At 30.2% G+C, this 25,011-nt stretch overlaps 2 protein-coding genes across 3 annotated transcripts in view; both read right to left on the bottom strand.

Moving 5' to 3' along the window:
* LOC108778210 (lost and found) overlaps positions 1-25,011 on the bottom strand; it is a 115,542-nt gene that overhangs the window by 55,552 nt on the left and 34,979 nt on the right. The window lies entirely within an intron of this gene.
* Positions 13,234-17,662, bottom strand: LOC108778208 (kielin/chordin-like protein). 2 transcript variants are annotated; one of them, XM_018545325.1, is made up of 7 exons: positions 17,554-17,662; positions 16,632-16,875; positions 16,417-16,523; positions 15,904-16,023; positions 14,311-14,460; positions 14,106-14,168; positions 13,234-13,482 (listed from the first exon to the last, which is right to left on the bottom strand). In XM_018545325.1, the coding sequence occupies exons 1-7, from the start codon at positions 17,633-17,635 to the stop codon at positions 13,328-13,330; spliced, it is 921 nt and encodes a 306-aa protein (XP_018400827.1). In that variant the 5' UTR covers positions 17,636-17,662; the 3' UTR covers positions 13,234-13,327. The 2 variants fall into 2 exon arrangements, with proteins under 2 accessions (XP_018400827.1, XP_018400828.1); XM_018545326.1 differs by having other exon boundaries at positions 13,235-13,482; positions 16,632-16,872.

Below are 25,011 nucleotides of genomic sequence, written 5' to 3' on the forward strand. Positions count from 1 at the left end.
AGGTGCAATTTCTCTTTCGTCGACGAGAAAGCCGACGAAAGAAGGCCTCAAGCGAGCTTACGACAATGCCGTCCTAAGTCGATTCCGAGAAGGTTCGAAAGGGGCGCCGAGTGGCGACCGAGAGGCCATTGTCGTGCGTGCAAACAACGAAATCCTTCCTTCAAGGATATGCAGCTCAGTCTGAAATCTCGACCAGAGATAGTCCCAAAATGTGAAATTGTTCGTCACTGTTCATATAAAAAATACGAAGCTCTATATATTAAGTAATAACGTGACAGAAAATATTTAGGAAAAAGTATATACAAATTTATCACGGATCGAATAATATTATAGTTTGAGGAAAAGTTTCTGTATGCAGCTTTATTTTTATGAATTCAGTAATGGATAAGAAGAAAATTTTATTTTCGGTAAGTGAAAAAATTTTTAAAGAGACATGTACAGTTATAAGTAAAAATTAGATCTCTATATAAGAATAAATCAAAGAAAAATCCTATTTTCAGTTGAAACGAATTTTAAAAATATTCAAATTTTCGCGAATACGTTTGTCAATTCTATATAAACGCGTGCCGATTTGCCGAATTTGAAACGCAATCGCAAACTGAAGTTGAGCTATATTAATATCCCAATTAGATTGCTCATCAATTTGATAATGATGCTAATAAGCACCTTAATATCACTCTAATCCACTTCAAATGAAAAAATAGGATTTTTTCTCTTATTATGGTTTATTTTTATCGTTCTAATTTCTATTTATAATCGTCAATAATATCTATTAAAAAACGATTTTTTTTTTTAACGAAAAGCACTTGGTAATTTTATGTTAATGATAATAATTAGAATATATATATATAAGTGTGAATAAAAATAGTTAGATATAAATTAGATACTTCTACATATAATTTACAAAATCATGCAAAAGCTCGAATGTAAGATGATAGGCAATACACATTATATCGACGGCTGGAAGAGGTGCTCATATTTTCGTATTATATTTTTCATAAAATTTGTCTCGACTATACATATATATTCCCAACGTAAAATTGCACTCCCGTCGTTATAAATTGCATACAGCGCGTGTAAGGCTTTTATATCTCGGATGCGGTTGCCGAATGCACGCATTTTATGACGTATAGGAAACTCATGTAAAGTCGTTTTCGACAAAAATACCGTCGTGTTATCTATTTCTTTCAATATGAAAGAGACATTATTAAAAAAAAAAGAAGGTTTTATTAAAAATGTAGAAAATATTTAACAAGATAATTATTTAATTAAATGTAATTTAAATGCCACAATTTTGCAGTATTTACGAAATCAATTAACATATTTGAAAAATGAGAAGAGTTACATTTTTAATTTTTATTTGTTTCAATAAATCATTTTTCGCTTCTAATTTAATCGGTATAAAATATACATTATGTCTTTTCATTTGCAAATAAAGACAAATTTAACTTTGTATTAAGAATTTTTTTATACAAATATTTTATATTTCATACAATTTTATTGTTAAATATTATATTTTGATTCTGCTGAAAAATATTATTTTCAGTCGAATTTCTTTTCTGTAAATTCAGTAGCTAACAAGGATGCGTTCCATCGATCCATGAAACGCAATAAAAACATCCTCATATTTTTCTCATGGTTTTATCGTGATTGTTAAAAATGCAGAATGACGGTAAACAAGATGATTATTCGTATTTCTTTTGTAGCTTTATGATATATGTATAAAATTCGTTCAAATCTCGTTCTGTATTTGGAATTTATATCTCTTTTCAATTTGTTAAAGCATTTTGTACAACCAAAAACGATAAAAAAATTTTAAGGAATAATCGTTGCAAAAATATAAGAAATATTAGAATTTTTTTATTAATATTAAATACATCTAAACAAATTTGGATCAATTAAAGAAATTGTGAGTGTTATATAAAATAATACAGACACGGCATTTAAGAGAATACAAGACATTACTTTATTCAGTCTGAGATAAGTAGAAAGAGGCAAGACGCAAGACAATAAGAAAAAAGAACGCACATAGAAGAAGTCAAAAAGAACATGAACAGCATAAAGCTCCACAGACGGGAAAAACGAAATCTGCGCTCCAGCGATTGGTCGGGTCAAGCGTTAGAGATGTCGCTACAAATAATAGGCTGATTTGATTATCCAACAGAAGTCAACGTGTGCATCGAGTTATTAAATTGAACGCAAAACGTGGACGACATCTTCAAATCTCTCACCGGTAAAAGCTCATGAAAGCTATTACCGGCGCGACTGAAGCTTTTCTTTGCGCGATCACAAATTCCGTCTCTCATCACGACTGCTTGGTGAACTTCGAAAGCGATGAGATCCAGATGGCTGCTAGTTTTGCAAACTTCGCTGACCAATTTCTCGCGGGAAGGGCGAGAAGCGACGCAGAAACATGTTATAGACGCTACGCGATATTATGGTGGTGATGCTTCTATAATTAATGATCCCGTAAGCCGGAATTATCGCAACGATGCACCGCGTTGATATCGATCTCCGAAGTCTAGAGAACCGTGAAATACTTCTCTTCGCCGAGTCATAATTAATAGATAGTAATCAAATATTATAGTCCATCGCGCGGAGGATTGCCTTTCCGTTAAATTATTATGGCGGATGACGCAAACGTATTATGATTTACAGTTGAACGAGCGAGCTTTATGGATAGTGATTATATAGGTAAAATTTCGCATGGGACACTCAATCATTATTTAATATTCTTCATATGCGCGATATATCGATCATATTTACACCACGCTATCATCTTCGGTCGTTTTTTTACGCAGAGTCGACTATAATTCCTTTGCGTAATGTATTCATAGGATGGAGAATTCATTTAGGATTTTAACTAATCGATATATTATTTATTTTAGTGAGAATTTTGTTTCAATTTTTCATTACTATAAATATTGCTCGAGGTATTTTCGCGGATAAGCTCGGGTCATGAATAACACATACGCTAAAAAATCTTTTATATGCAAATGTGTTACATTGCATATTATTCGCTAATCGAATATTAATTTCAGTCTTCTATCACTCTATTATCAGTCAATTTTGGTCAAATAAAGTTTCAAATTTATTTCCATAAGAGATTGCATTACGTATTTCATAAGATTTTTTTACAGAATTTTAGTCAACTTGATTTGTCCGCGGTGCAACAAAGGGAATTTTTAAGGTCACATAATTAAATTGAGCAAGAAATGATATTTCTCTTAAATGTCACTTGAGATTAAGATGTTAAAAAACATATTTTACATTAAGATTAAGATTTTGTGATATTTGAGAGTCAAGTGTCAATTTCGTATACTTATAAGAAACGCGAATACCTGTTTATGTTAAAAGGTAAGAAATCTCAGCAAAATCCACGCGCATAAGAAAACAGTCGAAAATGTGTTCCGTAACTTATTTTTACGTTGCTTTTTCGTACGTGGAAAAGAGCAGACGAGGCCACGCCGAAACGTAAAAGTAATTTGTCGGATAAAAGCGCCAAAGTACCAAGCAGGGAACGGGACTTGGAACTTTTATTTCAACTTTTAATCCGTCAAAGCGTTCATCAGGGAAAATTTGCGCGAGGAAAAAAATTAATCTGATAAAATAGCTCGCGAGTGGACACAGTGGACGGCGCGAGGGAGATAGTGCAGCTTAATAACGGAATGAAATACTGCCACTTAAAAGGCCGCCGGGCGAAAATAAATACAGGGAGATAGAACGTACGGGTAATGCGTTTATTATTCCCGGAATGGCGTTTCGCGAAGTTTCCATTACAGTGTATAGCGTTGTGACGAGACGAGAAACGATGTCGTAATGCGACTATAGTGCTCCTCCGATCGTCGCGCGAGTGCAATTTTCTAGCCAGACAATAAGGAGAGATGTTTTTCAGTGTGTGAGATAATTAACCGCAAGGGCTCGTAAATTACGGCAAAACAGGCACTCGGTAAAAATGTGCAAAGAAGAGGTCGCGCTCTTATCACAGTGATGCGAATCGTCATTTGCGAATTTATTAGATCGACATAGGACGTTGAGGCAAGAAAAATGTTTACAGTCACAATATTGCCGCAAACTCCCGAAGTTCTTAGCTATATACGCTGGGTTGCTCGAAAAAGTTTGAGTACAGCGGCAAGCAAAACAGTTATTAAAGTTACGTTATATAATCACTTTGCTAAGCTCTTCGTCTGTTAACTTTGCAGATTTTATGAGTGCCCCCGACTATGTCTGTTGTAAATTTTCAAGTTAAAAGTCTTGCAGTTGAAGTATAAATTTCGAATTTTTACATTTAATCTCTGCAAGACGGCTTTTTCGACACAATGCGTGTGAATTTATTATATATACATGTACGAATAAAATAATATGAATATCTGAAAAACACATTATTTATTTTACCATTTGTTTTATTAAGAGGTTCTCTTATTTGCTTTCAATACGCATTCTATTCTTGCTGAAATAAAATCATTCATGTAGTATATATATCGTGTAATGATTCATTCGAGTATCGATAATATATCAAACATTATCAAATGATCAAAATTTCAATTGTATAATTACGCGGTGCGATCGTGAATTCAGCGTTTACTCAGTTGCGATTGTTCGTATCAATTCATTAAGCGCGAGACGCCGTTCTCCACTTATCGCCATTATAACATCGGCCATAAATATGCCTGTTGCGACATAAGCAGCCTTCGAGATCTTAATCAAACGAATCGGGAATTTACGGTGTGGAGTAAATTAATAACGCAGCAACACCAACATCGTCTCTTGCCGTGCCCGATTGGCCCAACAAGCTTAACGGCCCGCCATTCATCTCGCGGGATCGATCGCAAACCCTTGCACGAATCCGCTCACAAGCCCGAAGCTTATCGGAGGGCAGCGGGATGCCGGAGTCCATACAGGGCTCCACACACAATACAGGAAACCGGAAGCGGGATAGATGAACACGAGTCTGAGCTAGCTACGCTTTCTGGCTTTCTCGCCGAACTCGCAGACCGTACCCTGAAAAGCTTTCGAAAGAGGCTTTCCTGGTTTATCATAATTGCATCTCGCGGCATCCAAGCCCACGCTTTCCTAACGAGCATGCAGCACGGCGCAGACAGCGTGGTAGCTCGCGAAATTAGTATCCGGGTTAGTTTATGCTAGACACCGTCAACATCATGAATTATGGATGCATCGGCCAGCCCGCGTTTTGCCGCGTGCATGTTTTTTCGCGCTTTCGTGCGAACACGCGTCGTCCCAGATTTTCACTCGACGTTGCGTTTACGGGCATGGAAACAACAAGTTATTTCAAGCGCGAAAGACATTAGCGCGGTACGATATCTACAATTACAGGCAAGGAATAAAGAGTAGTAGCATATATTAACAAATAATCATAATGTAATTGTACGTGACATCTCAAATAATCAAAAGATGTTCCGTAGGTTTCCATTTAACTTCAATAATACAGCATTTTCGCTAAATCAATACACAAATCATACCTCGAGGTTGCGCTTCTTCGATATTTATAGTCAATTCTTATGTGAGACTGTTTTAGTTCAATCTTAATTTTAGTACAATCTTAAAATGTCACAAGTCAATCACAGAGCCGTAGCATTTTAAGATGTTACTTACGACAATTTTGAAATTACAAGAACAAACTATGAATACCGGCCTTTGTCTGACCTATACGCGTACTTACTTCCCTAGCTGTCTTTTATTACACACTACACTGCGCCAAACAGATGTCTGTTTTACTTCACCATTGGTGCTAAAAGCCTGCATCAGCAATGCTACAGAACTCGAAACTCCGGAAACTCCTTCCTTATTATGCAGGCGTTAATAAAATTTCGACCATCAAATTATATCTCAAATCATGTACTTTGAAACTACATGCATTTTTCTTCTTTCAATGATCTGTCATGGGGTTAATTTTACTCGGAAATGTCTGCTAAAAACTAACAGAATAGACGAATGTAAGTTAAATCGCATGAGTGTATTATCTTCCTTCTGTCTGTGTTCTTTCGAAAATTATTTTAAGATATTTGAACTACAAAAAGATTCTAAGAAATTAAAATTAAAAAATTTAATTCATACGAATAGAATAGTTTTACTAAAGTGTCTAAAAATTCAAATAAATATGAATCTAAAAATAATTTCTGTCGGACTATAAAAATAATTAAAACGTTTAAACTGATTGTTGGAATGTTAAAAGTGTTTGCAATACTGTTCATTATATTTGAGTTTTTCCTACATAATTATTTCGATGGTTGAATAAAATTATTCTCTGATTTGTATCTACCTAAATTTTTAGATACTTCAGAAATTGTTCTTTTATGCACTTTTTTTTATAAATGCCTGCCTCAAACAACGAATTTATATAAAAAACCAAGCCAATAGTTTACGATCGTGTGCAGACTTTTGTCAATTGTGAAATTATATAGGATTCACAGATTCTTCATAAATTAAATTAAACGACAATATTATGGTAAGCTATACGATACCGTCTATACGTACACAGCAATCAGTTAACTATACTGAACTACGTGGAACTGCATCTCGTACAGAAATTTAGCACTACAATGGCGGGATTAGTTCCAGCAGATCGTAGGACTTCCATTGTTCAGATTCAGTCGAACCCATCTCCGTCGGTACATTCCGGATTGTCCTGACAGTCAGACGATCCATCAGCTAATCAGTTCGCTCGGCGTATTTCTTGGAGTGTGCCGTTTTACATGCGGGCCGACGTCTATGCGGGTACTAATTGTAAGATCACCTTTATTCGTAAATACTAGTTACATTAACTTTTTAGAAAGTTATCCACTGAGGAATTCATTTGGCTAATTAGTCTTATTTACTATTAATTCCAAGAATATATGTGTATTACATAATATATACAATACCTATTATCTATTCTATACATTATTATTATTAATTTAAAAATATCAAAAGGATAAGATTGAATTTTCTGTAAGCGTTTACAAATTAATGATTGCTCCTGCAGCAGTGAAATATTCGACAAAAAGAACTCTTTTGTGATTTTCATTATTAAACTTCCTTATAATTAAGTTTCTGTTAGGATAAGTTCGTTATACGAAATAATGAAATAGTTTTATTATGTTTATTTATACATTTGAAGTCTGATTCTTTTTAATTTGTTCAGTTCTAATTTTGTTAATGCCAATATTGGTTTTAAATTTTAAACAATTGGCGTCAATCAAATTTTTATTGAGAAAGTTCGTATCGAAGAAAATATAAAAATACCGACTTTTTTAAACATTCTGCATTAGCCTGTTCGATATATACGATGTGACGTAAAGCTTGACTGATATAGAAAATAAAAATACTTCTTGAAATTGATTTGAAATTGATGAAAGACGTAGCCTTCCTAATATACTCTCTGTTTCTCTCTTTTAATAATTCTTTTTAAATTAATTAAAAGTTATAATTTGGATTTTAAGCCGAGAAAAACAAAATTTATATAGACGGTCGCGCTGCAAAAGTCAGTGTTAACTGAGCACTTTCATATCTCTGCGTAATGTAGAAAATGTCACGAAAATATGGAGATTTATATGCGTAGTACGAAGTACGTGTTTCTCGAGAATTTATCCTAAATGTGATTGCTGCGAATCTAATTTTTCTTTCATAGGATATACGATTTTCTTATACAACATATATAGATGATAAGAAAAGTTCGGTATTTTTAATAGTTGAGGAAAACTGCAGAACGAAGTCTGAGCAAACTATTTTTATTAAAAATTAATTTATTTATTAGAACAATAAGAATATTTGTATACTTAATATAAAATTAATAGTAAAATCAAAGTGTTCTTGAAACATAAATTAATGGTATATTCGTGTTTGAAATGCAAAATAATTAAAGGACTTACGGCGTTTGGAAAACTTTGCGTTTCGTAAATTTACTTCTCAAGGGAGGTTTTAAACCGAGTTCAAATTTTATGTCTCCTAATTGTACGTTCTGCAGATTCTTCCTTAATTATATCACGGAATTGTTCCGCGCTCGTTAGTACATCGAAGTTCTCAGCGACAGAGTTGTCTGTCGCCGTGACTTTTGCTATCGAGGAACCTGACGGTACAACTTCCGGAAACGACGCTTCTTTCATACTCTCATATTTCATTGACGCTCTCTAGACCATCGCCGCCTACTTCCGGTAACTCCACACCGACCGTACCGGGCCATATTTTAAGCGAAACTTAATATAGTCGATTTATTGTCATCTCGAAAGATCGTTTATACGAATTTGCAGCTCGTGCTCAACGTACGATTTGCATTCTATCCCTGGACCAATGAAAATCACGTCTGCGCTGAATTATGAAGCAAAGATATTTAGATTATTATATGAAAATTGAAATTTTCAATAGTTTGATAGGATAAAGCACACGTCAAATTAATTAAAAAATACGTATATTATTCATTTATTTAGAACGTACTCGATAATTATTATTAAAATATATTGCAATATATTACAATAGCATAAGGATAAATTAGAACTGATAACCATTTATTATTGATTTTTATTTATGTTACCGTTTATTGTTCAGCTAATTTTATTTTCTTTAGTGTATATATATAAATTGTAACAGTGTTAGTTGAAATAATTATTAATGAGAAATTTTTGTTTGAAAAGATCCATTTTAATAAAAATTATTTAATTGTTTCTTATATGTATAACAAATATATTGAGATAAAAAAGTAAAAAATTAGGTTATAAAGATAAAGTATTGAACCTTTTTACGTATCAGAGATCAAAGTTAATATGTTAACAGTTTCTTCTGATAATATTAGTACTGAAAGATAATAATAGTCGAATAAGATTCAACTATTTTTATCCGTGCGAGAAAGAGCGTATTATTTCTGACACGTTATATATACTCGTATAATAGATTCTACATCTTACTTTCTTTTTTGACTTCTGATTTTTTGGACATTAAGCACATCCACACTGCTCTTAATTCTGACTTTTCTCAAGTTTTAATTATATTGACTTCCGTTCTCTTACTATTGATTCAAGAATTGATTCTGAAATAGACATTAATATTCGTATTGTCAGTAAATATAAAGTATACGATTCTTTGAAAATTTTAACTTAATCTATCATATAACTCTATAACTTATGTTAAATTTTATACTTATATATTAATTTTATAATTATTTGCGACTGAAAATGACTAACGCATTTCTAATGATTCTAACAATATAGTTTAATTTTTATCTCGGTTCAATTAACTTTTCATCTCTTTTCCTAGTTTTAAGAATTAGAAAAAGATGAAGAGTAAGTTGAACTGAGATTATAATTAATCTACATTAGTAGAAACGGGCATAAATGAAGTTTAAAACGTTCCGTTTATTTTTATGGCTTTTATAATTGAATGAAATATGTTTTATTAATCGTGTAATTTAGTTCATTTATAGATTGATTTTATCTTATACGAGTATATGGCTCAAGTAAGGAATTATAGTTCATGTTATAATATACAAGATAGGCACGCAATTTGTCGAAATACATTGTGAAAATTTCAATAATAAATTTAAGTAACAGAATCTTCATCGCATATGATTTTATTTTATAACGTATTATATTTCTCGGAATTTTTTTTATTGTTTGAATGGCGTGTAGATTTACGCACTCGACGGTTACGTCCTCGCCGTAAACAAGGTCAGCGCGTTCGGCGTGAGGCATCTCAAGCCATGCCCAATTTCATAACAGTGCTCGAATGGGAATGTAGTTCGCCGATCGCGCTCTATGTCTGCACTACTACTTTGCCACATTATTTCTCAAACGCAATCGTTTCTTTCGGACGATCAACTTGTGCGATTAATGTTAATAATGTGAGATAGCTGCTCACTAAAATAGATATTGAGATTTATCTACTTAAAATAGATAGAAGATGGAAGACAAACAGAAATAACTGACAAATATATTAAATTGTATAGAATTTATTAATTATCATTTCACGTATTTGCAAATGGCGATTATTTCATAATACTTAGATTCGAATATCATAATTTGAGATTTGCATCAATTAGAAATATTAGAATGTATTTAGTAGTATTGTTTTCAAATTGAGAGAGAGAGAGAGAGAGAACCCGAAAATACGGATCATCGAATAATGAGAATCGCTTAAGTAATGAGAAATACATCGATCGATCGGCTCCAAATCCGCTCCAAATCGACATCACGAACCAGCGAATGTAGTCGTGATTAATCGTAAATTTAGTATCTATTCATCGGCAATTATAACCCTCTGCCGTTAATGGTTCATCTGTTCCATTAATTTACGACATATTACGGATATTAAAGTCGTAGCTTTGCGGTTGTATTACTATGCATTGTATTCTTCAATCGTCAAATATAACAAAATATAACATCACGTTCGATGACCATCGGGAGTGTCGTATAAAATATCGCGCGATCATAGTTAATGTATTTTTGCGAATGTGTGTGAATGCAATGAATCCTGATAAAAAGGAGCAACCTGAGAGGAGCAACGACAGAGTAACCAGGGGGTGAGTCAATTATTTTTCATTTGTTACTAAGGTAATTGTTAAATTAACCTCTTCACCTCCGATGTTGATAAAATTTGGCGTTAACTTTAACGGTTAATACCTCGGTCCAAAAAACAGAGCAAAACCTTTTTTGCCAGATTTGTTCGTTCATTTCGTACAAAAATGTGTCGAATGAGCCTAATTTTATCAACATCGGAGGTGAGGAGGCTAAACTCAACAATTACTTACTTTATTAATATTATTAATCGTATTTGTGAGTGCACCGTATTTGTGAGTGACATTTATAATAACATTTTACTTTAATTGAAACCATAGATTTATGAGAAGTGTAGATATCAGATGTATAATATATAAAATATAGAAATGTATGTATCAAGTTAAAAACGTATACATCAATCTCATATAGATCGATTGTGTTTCCAGATGAATGGGCTAAAATAAATTACTTCTAATATTTAACTCTGGAATGTGCATTTTTTCCATAACATATGTGCAAATTTATTAATAGTAAAATAGAGATCAATAAATATATATTATTTAGCACACTGTTTTATTATGCGGAACTGTACTCATAAAGTAGAGAAACATTTTTTTAATATTTAATTAATTAATTAATTAATTAGAAAACACACACGGCATTTATTTCCAGTATAAAATATTTTTTTAATGTAACTCGAGGTCTTCTTTTAATTTTTCTATATTCCAGATTTAATATTATAAATTAGTCAATATCAGAGATATTTTTGATACGTATGCTTGATATAGATACATGATATCACATGCATGAATGAAAAAAGGATTGGATATTTTACAATCTCACAGCGTATCTTGATTAATTTGTTTAATAAACCTGTTAGTGATTATTTTGACATTATTTTTATAACGCATCAATTTTTATTTTTATTTTTCATATAATTTTAATTTTTTATATATTCTCTTTTCATGTTTATCAATAATTAAAACTTATACGAAATGAAATGAGAACCATTAAATGGTTTGTTGCGAGAAAAAATAATTTTTTTATATACATTATTTCTGTATCGATAAGTATTAAGGCACTATGTGCATATACATATTCATACGCCAAGTGCATAAAAAAGACATTGAATTCTTCTCAATCAAAAATCGGACATGAAATAAATGTAATTAACCAAGTATTTCATTACGCAAAACACATAAGATAGACCGAAAGTGGTTAAAATACTCATAAAAGGGTTTACTAAAATATAACTCTCTTATTTTTCAATCTTATTGTTTAAAAAATACATTTTATATAGGATAAATAATACATTCATAATTTCTGAACAAAATTTTAAGATAACTTCTTTGCAAAAAAAAAAGTCAAATATTGCAAAAAAGTCATTTTTGCAACGTCAATTATTTCAGAAAACTAATATACTGAAGAGTTAGTATAGTATCGTGTTTTCAGCATTTAAAATTCTATAGTAAGAAACGTCTTGCCTGGTTCATAAATTTTTGCTCGATATTTAGAAGAGATTTTGAATGTACAATTTATATTATACAGAGATTTTTTTTTACTTTAGTATTATTTTGATTTCTTCACTTTATATCTAGCACTTGAATTTTGCATCTACAATCTATATTTTACGAGCTAACCAGTCAAGTTAGTAACTATGAAGTTTGCATATGTTCGATTTCAATTGACTCGTGCGAAGGCTAAGAGCCACGAGTTTAGTGAATGTTAAAGTTAATTCGTTTCTTCGCAAAGCGGGGATTTCCCGATTGCGAATGCGATAAATCGTGAACTAACACGAAACGCGGAAACAAGTCCGTTAATACCGGCAATAATTTGCAAAGTGTCAACGGTAAAATCACTTAGGAGTTTAAATGAGAAACAGGTAACGTTTGGCGAAGCGTGTAAATGACTCTGTTGCCAGTTTGCGCATTACTAAGCAGACGATGTCCAGAACAGGAATTGGTTTGCCCAGCATGTAGATTATTATAGCATCAATGCGCACTGTAAGCGGAAGCAACCATATTAACGGTAATCATAATATTACGATCACGAAAATCATCGGTTGAATAATTCCGACCAGCGTAACGTTATATTAGTATTAAAAGAGATAGCGCGATATCACGCTATAACGAAATATCAGTATCTTTATAGACGAGAATTTGTTGTAAGTAAATATGTAATTTTACAAATTTACATCAATCAAATGTGTAATTGTTAAGTAGATTATATTATATTAATAGTAAATTAGTATTAATATACTATAATCAAATGTGTACTTATTTTATTATTCAATTCAATAATAACATTTAGTTAGATTCTTTTGAACATGTTGTTTAATGAGATTGATAATCTTAAGAACGTTAATATAAAAAAGGTAAGATACTTTTTTGCAGACGCTCAGAATGCTTGGAAAACATACGTTACAGCTTACTAGGCAAAACTAAATAATCAAAAAATAATTAAAAACGAAAGAATTAAAAACTTTCATAAATTACTTAATAACAAAGTTTATTTTTTAAATATTTACTATTTTGAGATTTCGTTCCATGTCTTGTTCTAACTCTTAAATGTTATTTATATTGTATCTATCATAACATGCACAGGATTGGTAAAAAATTTATAATCTAAATTTTTTAACATGCAATACATAAAAACATGTTTTTATTATTGAATATTTTTATCGCATAAATTTATATGCAATAAGTAAAAGAATGCAAATTATATTAGAACATACGTATATATAGAGAGGATTCTTATATTTATGTACTAATTTTCTACAAAATCCTAAATCGAGTAACAGAAGTACAATAATTATATTATCACAGATTTTTAAATGTTTAAGATTAATAGTCGCACACGTTGTATGGTAAGCGCTTACAAGTAAGCACAGGAGGCACCTCGCAAACGCATTTTATGCACTTAGAATTATTATCTGTATCTTGATCCAATTCGTCGCCACGATGCATGACCATATTGCCAAAATGGCAAACTTCTTCGTCTGAAAAGAAGTCTCGATGAAATATATATATTTTATATGATAAAATTAATTCTAAAGTATTAAACTATTGAATATTGTTATTGTATCAATTTATAGCCAGAGCGGTAATATAATTTTTTATTCATCTAATTTCTATTTCTTTCTTCACATTTCAGTTTTGGAATGTCAAAAATAAATTCGGGAAATACATAAATAAATAAAATTGATTTTAATGACGAACATCAAACGCGATCACGGGTGTTAGTGACGTGTTAACTGACACGCCTATAACACAATTTTCTATGCTGGGGATAACGATGACCAAATTAATTATCATTTTATAGGATTGCGACAGAAATTGATTTGCGCGTTGCTTCTCGTGTGCAACATTTCTCGTAATTAACTCTCATTTCATGCTATTCAAAACACAGTTGTAATTAGCGTTGCTCGAATCAAATGCGTATCGATACATCATGTATGTTTCAATTCAATAAGCAAATTAAATATAAATCTTTACGTTTTTCAATGAGTCAGTAATTAGCAAAATTAATAAAAGATCAAGACAAACCTTCAAGAGTATTAATTATTTTAGATTGTTAAAGAATCATCATATCTCTACATATAATATTAAATATGAAACATACCATCTGGACTTGGATCAGTCTTCGGATGATCCTCCTTGTGAATAATAGTGTCGTTATTGTTTTCTAAAAAGCCACATAATTATTACAGTAAAAAGCAATGAAAGTAACAATGTCATTATCGTTTTCTAAAGAACTACCGCAATTACTAGATAACGCTATATATATATATAAATATATTATTCAAAATTGCAACTTGTGAACTTACGACATCTCGAAAACGCGTTGCAACTAGTCTGCGGTGATTGAGATGGATAATAAACCGGAGCGCATTTATTAATAACCTCATATAAATGATTGAATTCGGGATGGCAATATGAACGCTTAGGCTTTGCACAGAAAGGTTCAACATTTTCTCCTAAAATCATAATATTGTTCACTGATATAACGCAATCTTATGGTTAAACTATATAGATTTGAACTTGGAGTTTCTATTATGGAATTGTAACTACACACGTCATTGAAATTTAGATAAATGCAAATTTAGTCTTAATTATTGTTATGACAAATATATGTATACATTTATGCACGGAAAAAACAGTCTGATTGGTCTATACAGAAATCTGGTGATGTCAACCAGATTGAATTGTAAAATATGGAGCAACTATTTATGTGATTGCTTGAACCACAGTACAATGATTGAATGATTTATGTTGTAGTAATGACGATATCTGCTTGCTACAACCAGATTTCTTGAATATTCAACTACGAATATTATAATGGTAACTGGATCATTTGATTAGCTTAGACAAATTATGTTGATATGTAAAGATTAATAGTTGTCATCACTCTCTTAGATCATTGTAAATGATCCAAGCTATAAAAATACTAAATAGATTAAGTTACTATCAATTTCTATTTACAATAAAGGAATGTTTCATACGGTGATATTTTTAATAAAAAGATAATATAATAAGTTTCTATATCTTTTTATCAAAAATATCACTGCACAACACACATTTCCTTATTATAAATAGAAATTGGTACTAACTTGTAAAATAAATACGTGAAAAAATATTATTTGATTAGATAAACTAATTTTTGTATGTGGTGAAATATAAACGATTAAAAAATTCAAAGAATTATATACTTAAAGTTATGTGTTTAAATTAACCATAGATATCTTGACAATATGATTAAATAATTTCTATTGCAATTTCTGAGTCGTTTATATTTGACGGATAGATAACTTATCCATAGTAAATGATTACTCAACCAAGTTTTGATTGTCACAACCAGATCACAGTAACTATAATACATTAAGATAGTTGACACACCAAAGTAAACAATTCGTATCAACCATTCATACTACATAAAAATAACTAGAATAATGATATACATAGCTATATTACTCACAACTAAAATATTTCTGATTATGTGAACTATATCTTTTTTCCGTGTATATATATTGTATAGATACATCAAATATTTAATTATTTAATATACTAGCTTGTTTGTTGATAAATAAATAAACTAGAGTAAATTATTCAGCAACATATTGGATGAATGTAAGTTTTCGTACTACATTTATTTTATTGAAAATTATTTGTATTTGTCATATTTGTCACATAATAATTTCGTGCATTATAACGAAAAATAAATTTCATATATATTGATAATATTAATAATATTGAATAATATTGATAATAATATTATCAATATATTTAAAAAATAGCTTATTTTTTATATCATGTATTATCCTATGCTGTAAGTTAATATGGTTGTATTTATATTAGTACGGATGTATTAAATGTTATTCATCAATGAACAATTGAAAATGATGCGCTGAGATTATCTTTACCTGTATAGCCTGGTTGGCATGTACAAGTTAATTCCGGATCACTTTCGATACTGAAAAATTCTCCTTCTTTATATTCCTTTCCATTTACATTACAGGTAGCTCTATCTTCGGGCTTTTCAGCTAAAAAACGTAAATGACTTCATTTAAATATTGTACACATATTTTACGAGATAGAAATATCCTGTGACAGGTGTGGATTGTTATTGTGTGCGTGAAAGTAAAGTTAATTATACTAAACGAACGTTATGGTTTTTTGACTAATAAAAATCTGTTAAACATATTAGCTAAAAAAGAATATACGAATGTAAAATTATAATTATTTAAAATTATTATTATAAATTTTTAATTATAATTATTTTAGTTGACAAATGCATAATGCAAATTTGTGCAATATATAAATGCGTAATATTACAATTAGAAATTGGAGTTAACAATTTATATGTGTAGAATGTATGTAATGTCATGAATATACGTAGAAAATGTACAACTTTTAATTAGATTACGTATGCTTACGACAAACTTCTTCTCCGGGACAACATTTTAATGGGAAATTCTTTATGAAGCAACCTGGTTTTGCTTGTCCATGGAAACAATCAACTATCGCGCAATTAAATGTGGCGCTATATTTTACGAAATTTCGTAATTTGAATTAATAAACTTAATAATTTAAACATTAAATTATCATACGGAGCAATTACAAAATATTGTTGCTAAGGTATTTTACTTACATTCCCCCATGTCCAGCGCTGCAGGTGCAACCAATGTCACAAGGATTCTTATCCTCATCTTTAAGTTTCTCCCCGATTTCGTACGCTTTACCGTTGACGTAACACTTTTTAGGGTCTCGCTCTTTCAGGTGTTCACAGTTGTATCTTGTCGCGCAACAATCGCCCTCCTTTTCGTACACTGGGCTACAGTTGAGACCCTTGTAATATGCCAATGGACCCGGACATTTTGTTTTATCACATTCTTCTTTGCAAAATGATAAGAAGAATTTAATAGGGTAATTGACCATGAGAATAGATAACATTTAACCAGATAAGTAAAACCGTTATTTTGAGTGCTGATAATTAGAGTTGCGTCATTATTCATGTAACGGAATTTAAGTAAATATAAAACCAAGAATTGTTTATACAATCAAAGTTCTTACAATTATTGTAATTTGGAAAGCTTTTGAGAAAAGTGCTTCGTAAATACATTATCTTTTAAACTTTATTAGAGAATGAGTAAAAACAGAATTTTTATTAATTTGCAATAAAATAAATATTAGGTATATATAAAGTAACATAATTAATTAATGAAATTATTATCACATTGTTATGATTAAGTAATATCTTTTGGTATTGTAAAAAATGTTTGTATCATACAAATGCAATGCACTTGTAAAGAATTTGACGGTTACTTAATCTGAATTACAATTTCACATTCAGTGGTTCCAACACTTGCGTGCTCTTCGCAATTTCGCCACAAAATCATTAACTCGTTGCATCTCGGAGCCACATTAAAATTTAAATCGAAAATAATTGTTACCTTACGGTTAATTGTTACCTAAGGATTAGGTAGATAAAATTAATATTCAAATGTGCGTGTGACTTTTTTGTAATAATTTATCGTACGTTGCTTGCGAGCGTCGTTTTGTTTGCGACTCACCTTGATCAACCGCGACTGCGACAGCAACGAACGCCAGATAGGCGCATATCAAACTGAGAGAACGAGAACCACGACGTGTCATGTTCGAGCGACGTGAAAACTTATGCGATTTGCGTTCGCGCTGCGTCATTTATACCACGTCCAGTGGTCAGTCCACGGTCTGGAAGGGACTGGAAGTGGACACGAGAAAGACATGGATATATGAATGACGCAGACGCAGGGACACAGTACAGAAAGAGGGGAAATACGTACATACATATTATACCTAATACGTGAATAAGTTAAACACAGACGAGAAAGAGAGTTAAAAAATATCTACAAAGAGAAATAGAGTCGAAAATGTGTATGAGAGTAAACCTGCGTAGAGACGAAGAAAAATCTGGTAAACAATATGAGAAGGGAGGAAATATAAAGAATAGGACAAGCGAAGAGGAAACGCAAACTGGAGAGAATAATTTGTTTTATCAGTCATCGCGCATTGCGTGCTCATTTAAATTACGTAACTCTCGCCTTGAATCACTGCCTTGAATTTGTGTTAGAATGTCCCGTAATTTATTAAATTTTTCGAAAATTATCGATAGTTTTTATTAATAGTCTGCATCTTCATTTACCTTAATCTCGTATATATGGTATGTTTACAATGATATGAATAAGATACGAATAACATACAGAAGATACAACTTAGCATTTATAATATCGTCATACAACTTCTTTCATATATTATATATATTAGGGTGGCCCAAAAAAAATTTTTACGCGGCCGCCCCCCAGAATTGTAAAAGATGCAAAAAAAAGAGATCCGTATTTTTTCTTTTTTTAATCGGCTAATATTTGATGGTGCCGCCGAGCCTCTAAAATTTCCCATGTATTCTATATGGGAAAAAACACATTTTCGTAGATTCGATAAAAAATTATTAAAAATGTCTGGTTTTTTAATCTGCAAACGATATTTCTCTTGAGAAATGTTCAAAATATGAGATTCTGGCAATTATTTATTAAAAAAAATTATGTTAACTATGTTTTATAGTGCCGCAGAGAACAAAACGCATGCAAAAATCGCACTTTTATGTTTAAAAGTATTTCTAGTAATTTTCTCGCTGATTCTTGCACATAGATTTTTCTTTTTTTACCGACAAATGAATTGTTACTAATGATTTTTTGTATTTTATAATTGTTTAAACAAATTATTGTTGTTACATTTATTTATTCTTTCATAACTGAGCTATGAATTCGCAGTTTTTTTCTGAATTTATTTTGAACTTGTTAGTCAGGAGTTTTCGAGGTCGCTGATTTCGAATCCGATATCAGTTTTCCAAAATTCAAAATGGCGGATCGAATATGGTGGAAGACTTTTTCAAAAACTGCTCAGATTCATTTGAAACTTGTTATGGGGAGGTTTTTCTGGGTCACTGATTACGAATCTGATGTCAGTTTCTAAAATTTTTCCAATAGCGGATCCAATACAGTGTGAATTTTATAAAATATTATATTTAGTTAAATATTAATAGAATAAAATATTAAAAAAAAAAGTTATTCATAATATGTTCCTGACTTTCTGAACGTTCATTTGAACGAAATTTTTTCTCATTTATCATAAATTACTCTTATTATAAAAAAAAACAAAGCAGATATTAATTCTTATCAATTAATTAATCTATTGTTCGATAGAAGGCAATATTCAAGAACAATATTAAATTTTATATACCTATGAGTTTTTAAAATTTTACTCGTTGACAGAATAACGTTTGCGTTAACGTATAGGAAACAATTTGGAAATTTTGTTAAAAAAAATGTTTTTACAAGTATATTTACTAGAGAACTATCTTAACTTAAGTTTATAGAGTGATATGTGTAATATTTCTAGAATTGTAGAATTGTAATAAATTAATTGCAATAATGAAATGTAACAAACGTTTATTATTCCTCAACGTATATTTTTAAGTAATACTTAAACTAAACATAAAATTGATAGAAATACTTTTAAATATAAAAGTCCTTTTTCTGCAGGTATTTCATTTGTTGCGGTCCTGTAAAACATAGTTAACGTAATTTTTTTAATAAATATTTGTTAGGATCTCATATTTTCAACATTTCTCAAGAGAAATATTGTTTGCACATAAAAAAACAGACATTTCTAACGATTTTTTTTATCAAATCTACGAAAATGTGTTTTTTTCCCATATAGAATACATGGGAAACTTCAGAGGCTCGGCGGCACCATCAAATATCAACCGATTAAAAAAAGAAAAAATACGGATCTCTTTTTTTTACATCTTTTTCAATTCTGGGGGGCGGCAGCATGAAAATTCTAAAAAATTTATTTTTCTGTGTATTTTTGGGCCACCCTAATATATATATATATATGTATATATATATATATATTTAAACATTTCATTATATTATACATATGTAACATTAATTAGGTGATGGATATTAATAATTAATAATACATTTCTATTTTTGCAAATATAAATTTTTATAGTAATTTTTTAAATATCCAAATAAATTTATAACAAAGTTTTGCTTCCTATAATATGCAAAAGTAATAACAATATACTAAAATTAATATTGAATGCGGCGAGAGCATTCAATGTACTCAATATATTTACAAGTTAGTACAGGTGGTACTTCGCAAATGCAAAAAATACAACTGCGGTGATCCCTATCACCGAAAGATGGAGTTATCCTATCACCAATCCGCAGCATCATATTACCATATAGACACATGTCTGAAAAAATGAATACAAACGAATTATTATTTTACCAAAATATTATAAATATTAATTGCACGTCGAGAAATTATGCTAACGCCCTTTTTTATATGTAGTAAATTAGATTTTAATAAAGTGAGATATAGTTTGTAATCTCAATTATCATTTTAGAGATCATAACATTACATGCTACAGAAATTGCGCATTATTTACTATATGTATAATGTAATTATCTCCTATTTGACACGATTCATAGTACAGTTGTGTAATTAGTATCGCCTGATCGTTCAAGTTTCAATATCTCATTTTATGTAACATGTATACTATACATATTCCTATTATTACTAATTTTTAGTATAATAATAAATTTTTTCCTGAAACACTCCGTTCCATAAAACTAAAGAAAATGTAAGTAAATATAAAAAACAATTAACAACATAAGAAATTGATTTTTCCACACTCAGAAAAATAATCTAGTTGGATTTAAATAGTAATTTTGGTGAAAAACGAACGAATCAGAATTTTCTGGTTAAATCTACTAAAAACTAAATTCTATAACATAATAGTTGAGATAGAATTATGATTAATATCTCATCATTCTGATAAAAATTAAAGCTTTTATACCGTTTTTCGAAGATATATGTAACGAAAGATACGTAAAACGTTTCTCATAGATGGGTTATATTCGTTTTCAGAAAAACATTTACTTATTTAGGTAAACGTTTACACGTATAATTAGCATATCCATTTATTAGAAATGTTTTTTCGAATACACTGTTCTATTATTATTTTATATTCATATGTTTTCTGTTCTTAATATACTCAAACGTCTTTCTTACACAAAAAATTCAATTTTTTAAAATCTGTTACCCTAGGAAGACTCCTTAATAAAAGGATAAACGTTTATTTAAAAAAAAAAACTTGAAATTCGAAACATATTCGAAAATACGTTTTTCATACATATAGATGGATGTGCTAAATGCATCTTCGTTTAAACGTGTAATAACTAGACCTACTTAAAACACGTATATTCAGAAAAATATCTAATAAATAGGTTTATTAATTATACATATAAACGTGTTTTCGTTTGAACATATCATAGCAAGTATAAATAAGAATTCTACTAGGTTTTACCAGAAATGATGTGTCAATCAGAATTCCGGCTATCTTAACTAGAATTCTATTAAATTTAACCAGAAAATTCTGATTCGTTCATTTTTAACCAAATTTTTTACGGTGCAGCTATGCTGAAATATATGTCAATATTAGTTTTAGTTTTTCATATAACATGTGTACGAAATATTTCGATTTGCAAAGTTATTAAAGATTTAAACGTCTAATCTATTTTTGTACAATGAGTGATTACTTATAGAAACAGACTAATATATAGATTAATAAAAGAAATAATGCTTACACATTCTAGAAGAGCTACTGTTAAAATTAATATATAACAAATTGTACATAACATTTCAATTCGGACATTTCTAACATATACAAAAATAATTTTTATCATATGTATATATAATACTTTGTCATAATATTACAAAATAAATTTATATTTAAAATTAAAATGTAAAACGTACTGTTTATATCGTCATCCATTACAAAAGGATTTACATAAAATGCGAAAATGTCATCAGAGCTAGCTAAAAAATTCAATAAAAGCGTTATAGGAATAACATAGTAATGTTTATTCAAGCATTCAAAATCGCTTTTGCAAACTTACGGCATTTCATCATTCTATAACGACTATAACACGTGGTTGTAGATATTTCATCAAGAATTGGAGCACAGTTTTGACGAAAATAATCTTTATGTTCGAATGCAGGATGGTAACAAAGGGAATGATTTTGTTTGACACAAAAAGGTGGAACATTTTGACCTAAAATTAGAAAATCTCTATGTTATAGCTGAAATGAGTATTACATACATCAAGAACTTTCAATGTGTATACATACATATATCGTATATTGTGTATGTGTGTGTATGTACATATATATATACATATATATATACATACATACACACACACATATATAAATACACACGTAGGAATTATACATATACGAGACGTTCAGTAAAAACCATAACAACGTTTAAGAGTATATTTCTGAGATCACTTTGAAATTAAATGTTTGATACTAAAATGTCGAGTATTTTAACAGGATTTGAATTATATAAGCATTATAAGCGTACTTAAAATTATTGAATTCAACTGCACCTAAACGCGCGAACTTTAGGCGATATGATTCGCTAATTTTAAATGTTTATAATTAAAAAATTATTATACCATCGATATTTTGGTATTATTTTTGTTTCAAAATGATTTCAAGAATTTACACTAAAGGCATGATCGAATTAGAGATTGCGATTAAGATTGGAATTAAACTAATCAGAAGAAGGAAAATTAATCTGAAGTTTATGATGTGAATGAATTTTGAGTGGTTCAATTCAATCCAATCAGGCGTTTTCACGCTTTACCAAACACCTTGTATAAAATAAAAACAATATTAATTTATACATGATCGTAATTAACAGTATCATTACCGTTGTATCCTGGTTGGCAAACGCACTTCAAATTGGGTTCATTTTGTACTTCGAAAGACTGACCATCCAAATAATATTCACCATTTACATTACAAACAGATCTGTCTTGTTTATTTGCAGCTATAAAATATAATACAAATATTGCTTTTATTGATTTCTACGAATAAGCTATAACATTTTTAATTAATTATACTAAGCAGTTGTACAGCTTTCTTAAATATATATTTAATGCAGATAATTTTTACACAATAATGGACAGTTAAGCGTGAATAATATGTGCATATTATAATAAATATTGAATAAATAATTGCATAATTTTCAGTTAAGAATATTTACGACAAATTTCGTCCTCTCTACAACATTCTGATGGATCTCTCCGTAAATAGCAGCCCTGATTTACAGTTCTCTGGGCACATTCTGAATTATCGCATTCAAATGCAGCACTATAAGGAAGAATTGTATAATTTGAAACAAAAGAATTGAATTATCCACATATTAGATATATCTATAACTAATACGAGAAATACATGATATTTTGATGGCATCAGAAGTTTGTATCCAAATGCATTTTTTATCAATTTCGTGAAAAAATTGTACATAAATAAAAATTTTGAATAATCTGCAGAGTAAATAAATGACGTGTAACTGTTCAATAATTATAAATTTGTCAAGTAGCTGTTAGAAAGACAAATCACGTTAAACGTTTTACATTAACGTGAATAACTTCCTTATATGACACAATAATTCCGAACGGTCGACGCGTATGAGAAATCGTGATGTAATTTAAATAATGTGACGCCGTACATGAATCTTTCAGAAAATGCACACCCATACACGCATACATACTGAACGACTTTATTACATATTCGTGATTGTTTCGTTGAAAGAAAAAAAAATTTTTTGTGCATAAAATCATGCATCAAGTAAAATTTACAAGATATTTTCATGTTTTGACAACCATTAGTTGAAATTTATTGTAGTCCTTGTGTAACCTTATGTAATTATATAATAACTAATTTGTCAAGGTTATAATAATTTAAACGTTTAGCTGATTTTCAAATATTTAAACATCTTAATTTTGGAGAGCCTTTGCTTTTTCTCTTTTTTTGTCCTTTCTGACTAGCTCTTAGTCTCATTCATCCGCAATTGCCACCGCAAAATTAATCGAATTACGATATGAATTGTTGCCTCATCCATATTCTCCAGATTTGGCCCCATGCGACTTCTTTTTGTTCTCAAACCCAAAGATTTGACTCGGAGGAAAGAAATTCGCGTCGAACGAGGTTATCGCCGCCACGAATGTCTATTTTGCAGAGTTTCAGCCATCGTACTTTTTGGATTAAGTGTATTGAATTAAAAGGAGATTATAATGAAAAATAAAATGAAACTTTTCTGAAAAAATGTTGTTTTCTTTCTGACTTAAGAAACTTTTCATGTTGCCCACGTATAATACGAAAATAAATAAAGCGAGAAAACGAATCCGTAAAAATCGGCTACAAACTTCTTGTATGTGTATTTTTTTAAGTATTTATATGCAGGGTGATTATGAGCTGATCGTACATCATATTAAAGTATCCTCATATGAAAAAATTTTATTCTATGTTTTGAACTTATTTTTTCATAAAGAATCTTTTCTGGTTGTACCAGCAGTTCATGAATATTTGTTCTTTAATGTATCTATATATTAATGCATTTGCGCTAAAAGTTGAAATAATTCAATTTATTCAAATTGAAATAATACTTACATGTCATTAGGATAACGAGTGCGTTTGCAAATGCAGCTATCACAAACATTTGCATCTTCCTTTCGAAGAATTTCATTATGAATGTATTCGTGACCATTGATGTAACACTTGTCCTTATATCTTCTTCTCAAATGACTACAATCGAATCTGATCGCGCAAAAGGTGTCATGCTCTGTGTTATGGTATACTGGCTTGCATCCAAGATCCATATAATACGCCACTGGACCCGGGCATCTAAGTATATCATAATTCTCTTCATGCAAAAAAATATCAAAAAGTTTAAATAAGTATAAACAATTTTAAACGAGTGGAATTAACTTCGCCAATCACATAAACTACAAAAGTTTTAAGTACGTAATTAATGTAATACTCGGCAAATTTCAAATGGAATTCTTATATTCTAAGCACAGTTAAATAATTCAAACAAACAAAAATTACATATCGATTTTTCCTCA

This window comes from Cyphomyrmex costatus, unplaced genomic scaffold (assembly GCF_001594065.2).
Source record: "Cyphomyrmex costatus isolate MS0001 unplaced genomic scaffold, Ccosl1.0 scaffold497, whole genome shotgun sequence".
Taxonomy (NCBI): domain Eukaryota; kingdom Metazoa; phylum Arthropoda; class Insecta; order Hymenoptera; family Formicidae; genus Cyphomyrmex; species Cyphomyrmex costatus.

Bases quoted from the DNA above. Each gene is read 5' to 3' on its own strand.
- LOC108778208 (XM_018545325.1), bottom strand. From the start codon at position 17,635: ATGACACGTCGTGGTTCTCGTTCTCTCAGTTTGATATGCGCCTATCTG. The intron at 14,461-15,903 runs GTAAAGATAATC...TTATGATTTTAG, and splicing joins ATGCCAACCAGGCTATACAG to GAGAAAATGTTGAACCTTTC. The intron at 14,169-14,310 runs GTAAGTTCACAA...GTGGCTTTTTAG, and splicing joins CAACGCGTTTTCGAGATGTC to AAAACAATAACGACACTATT.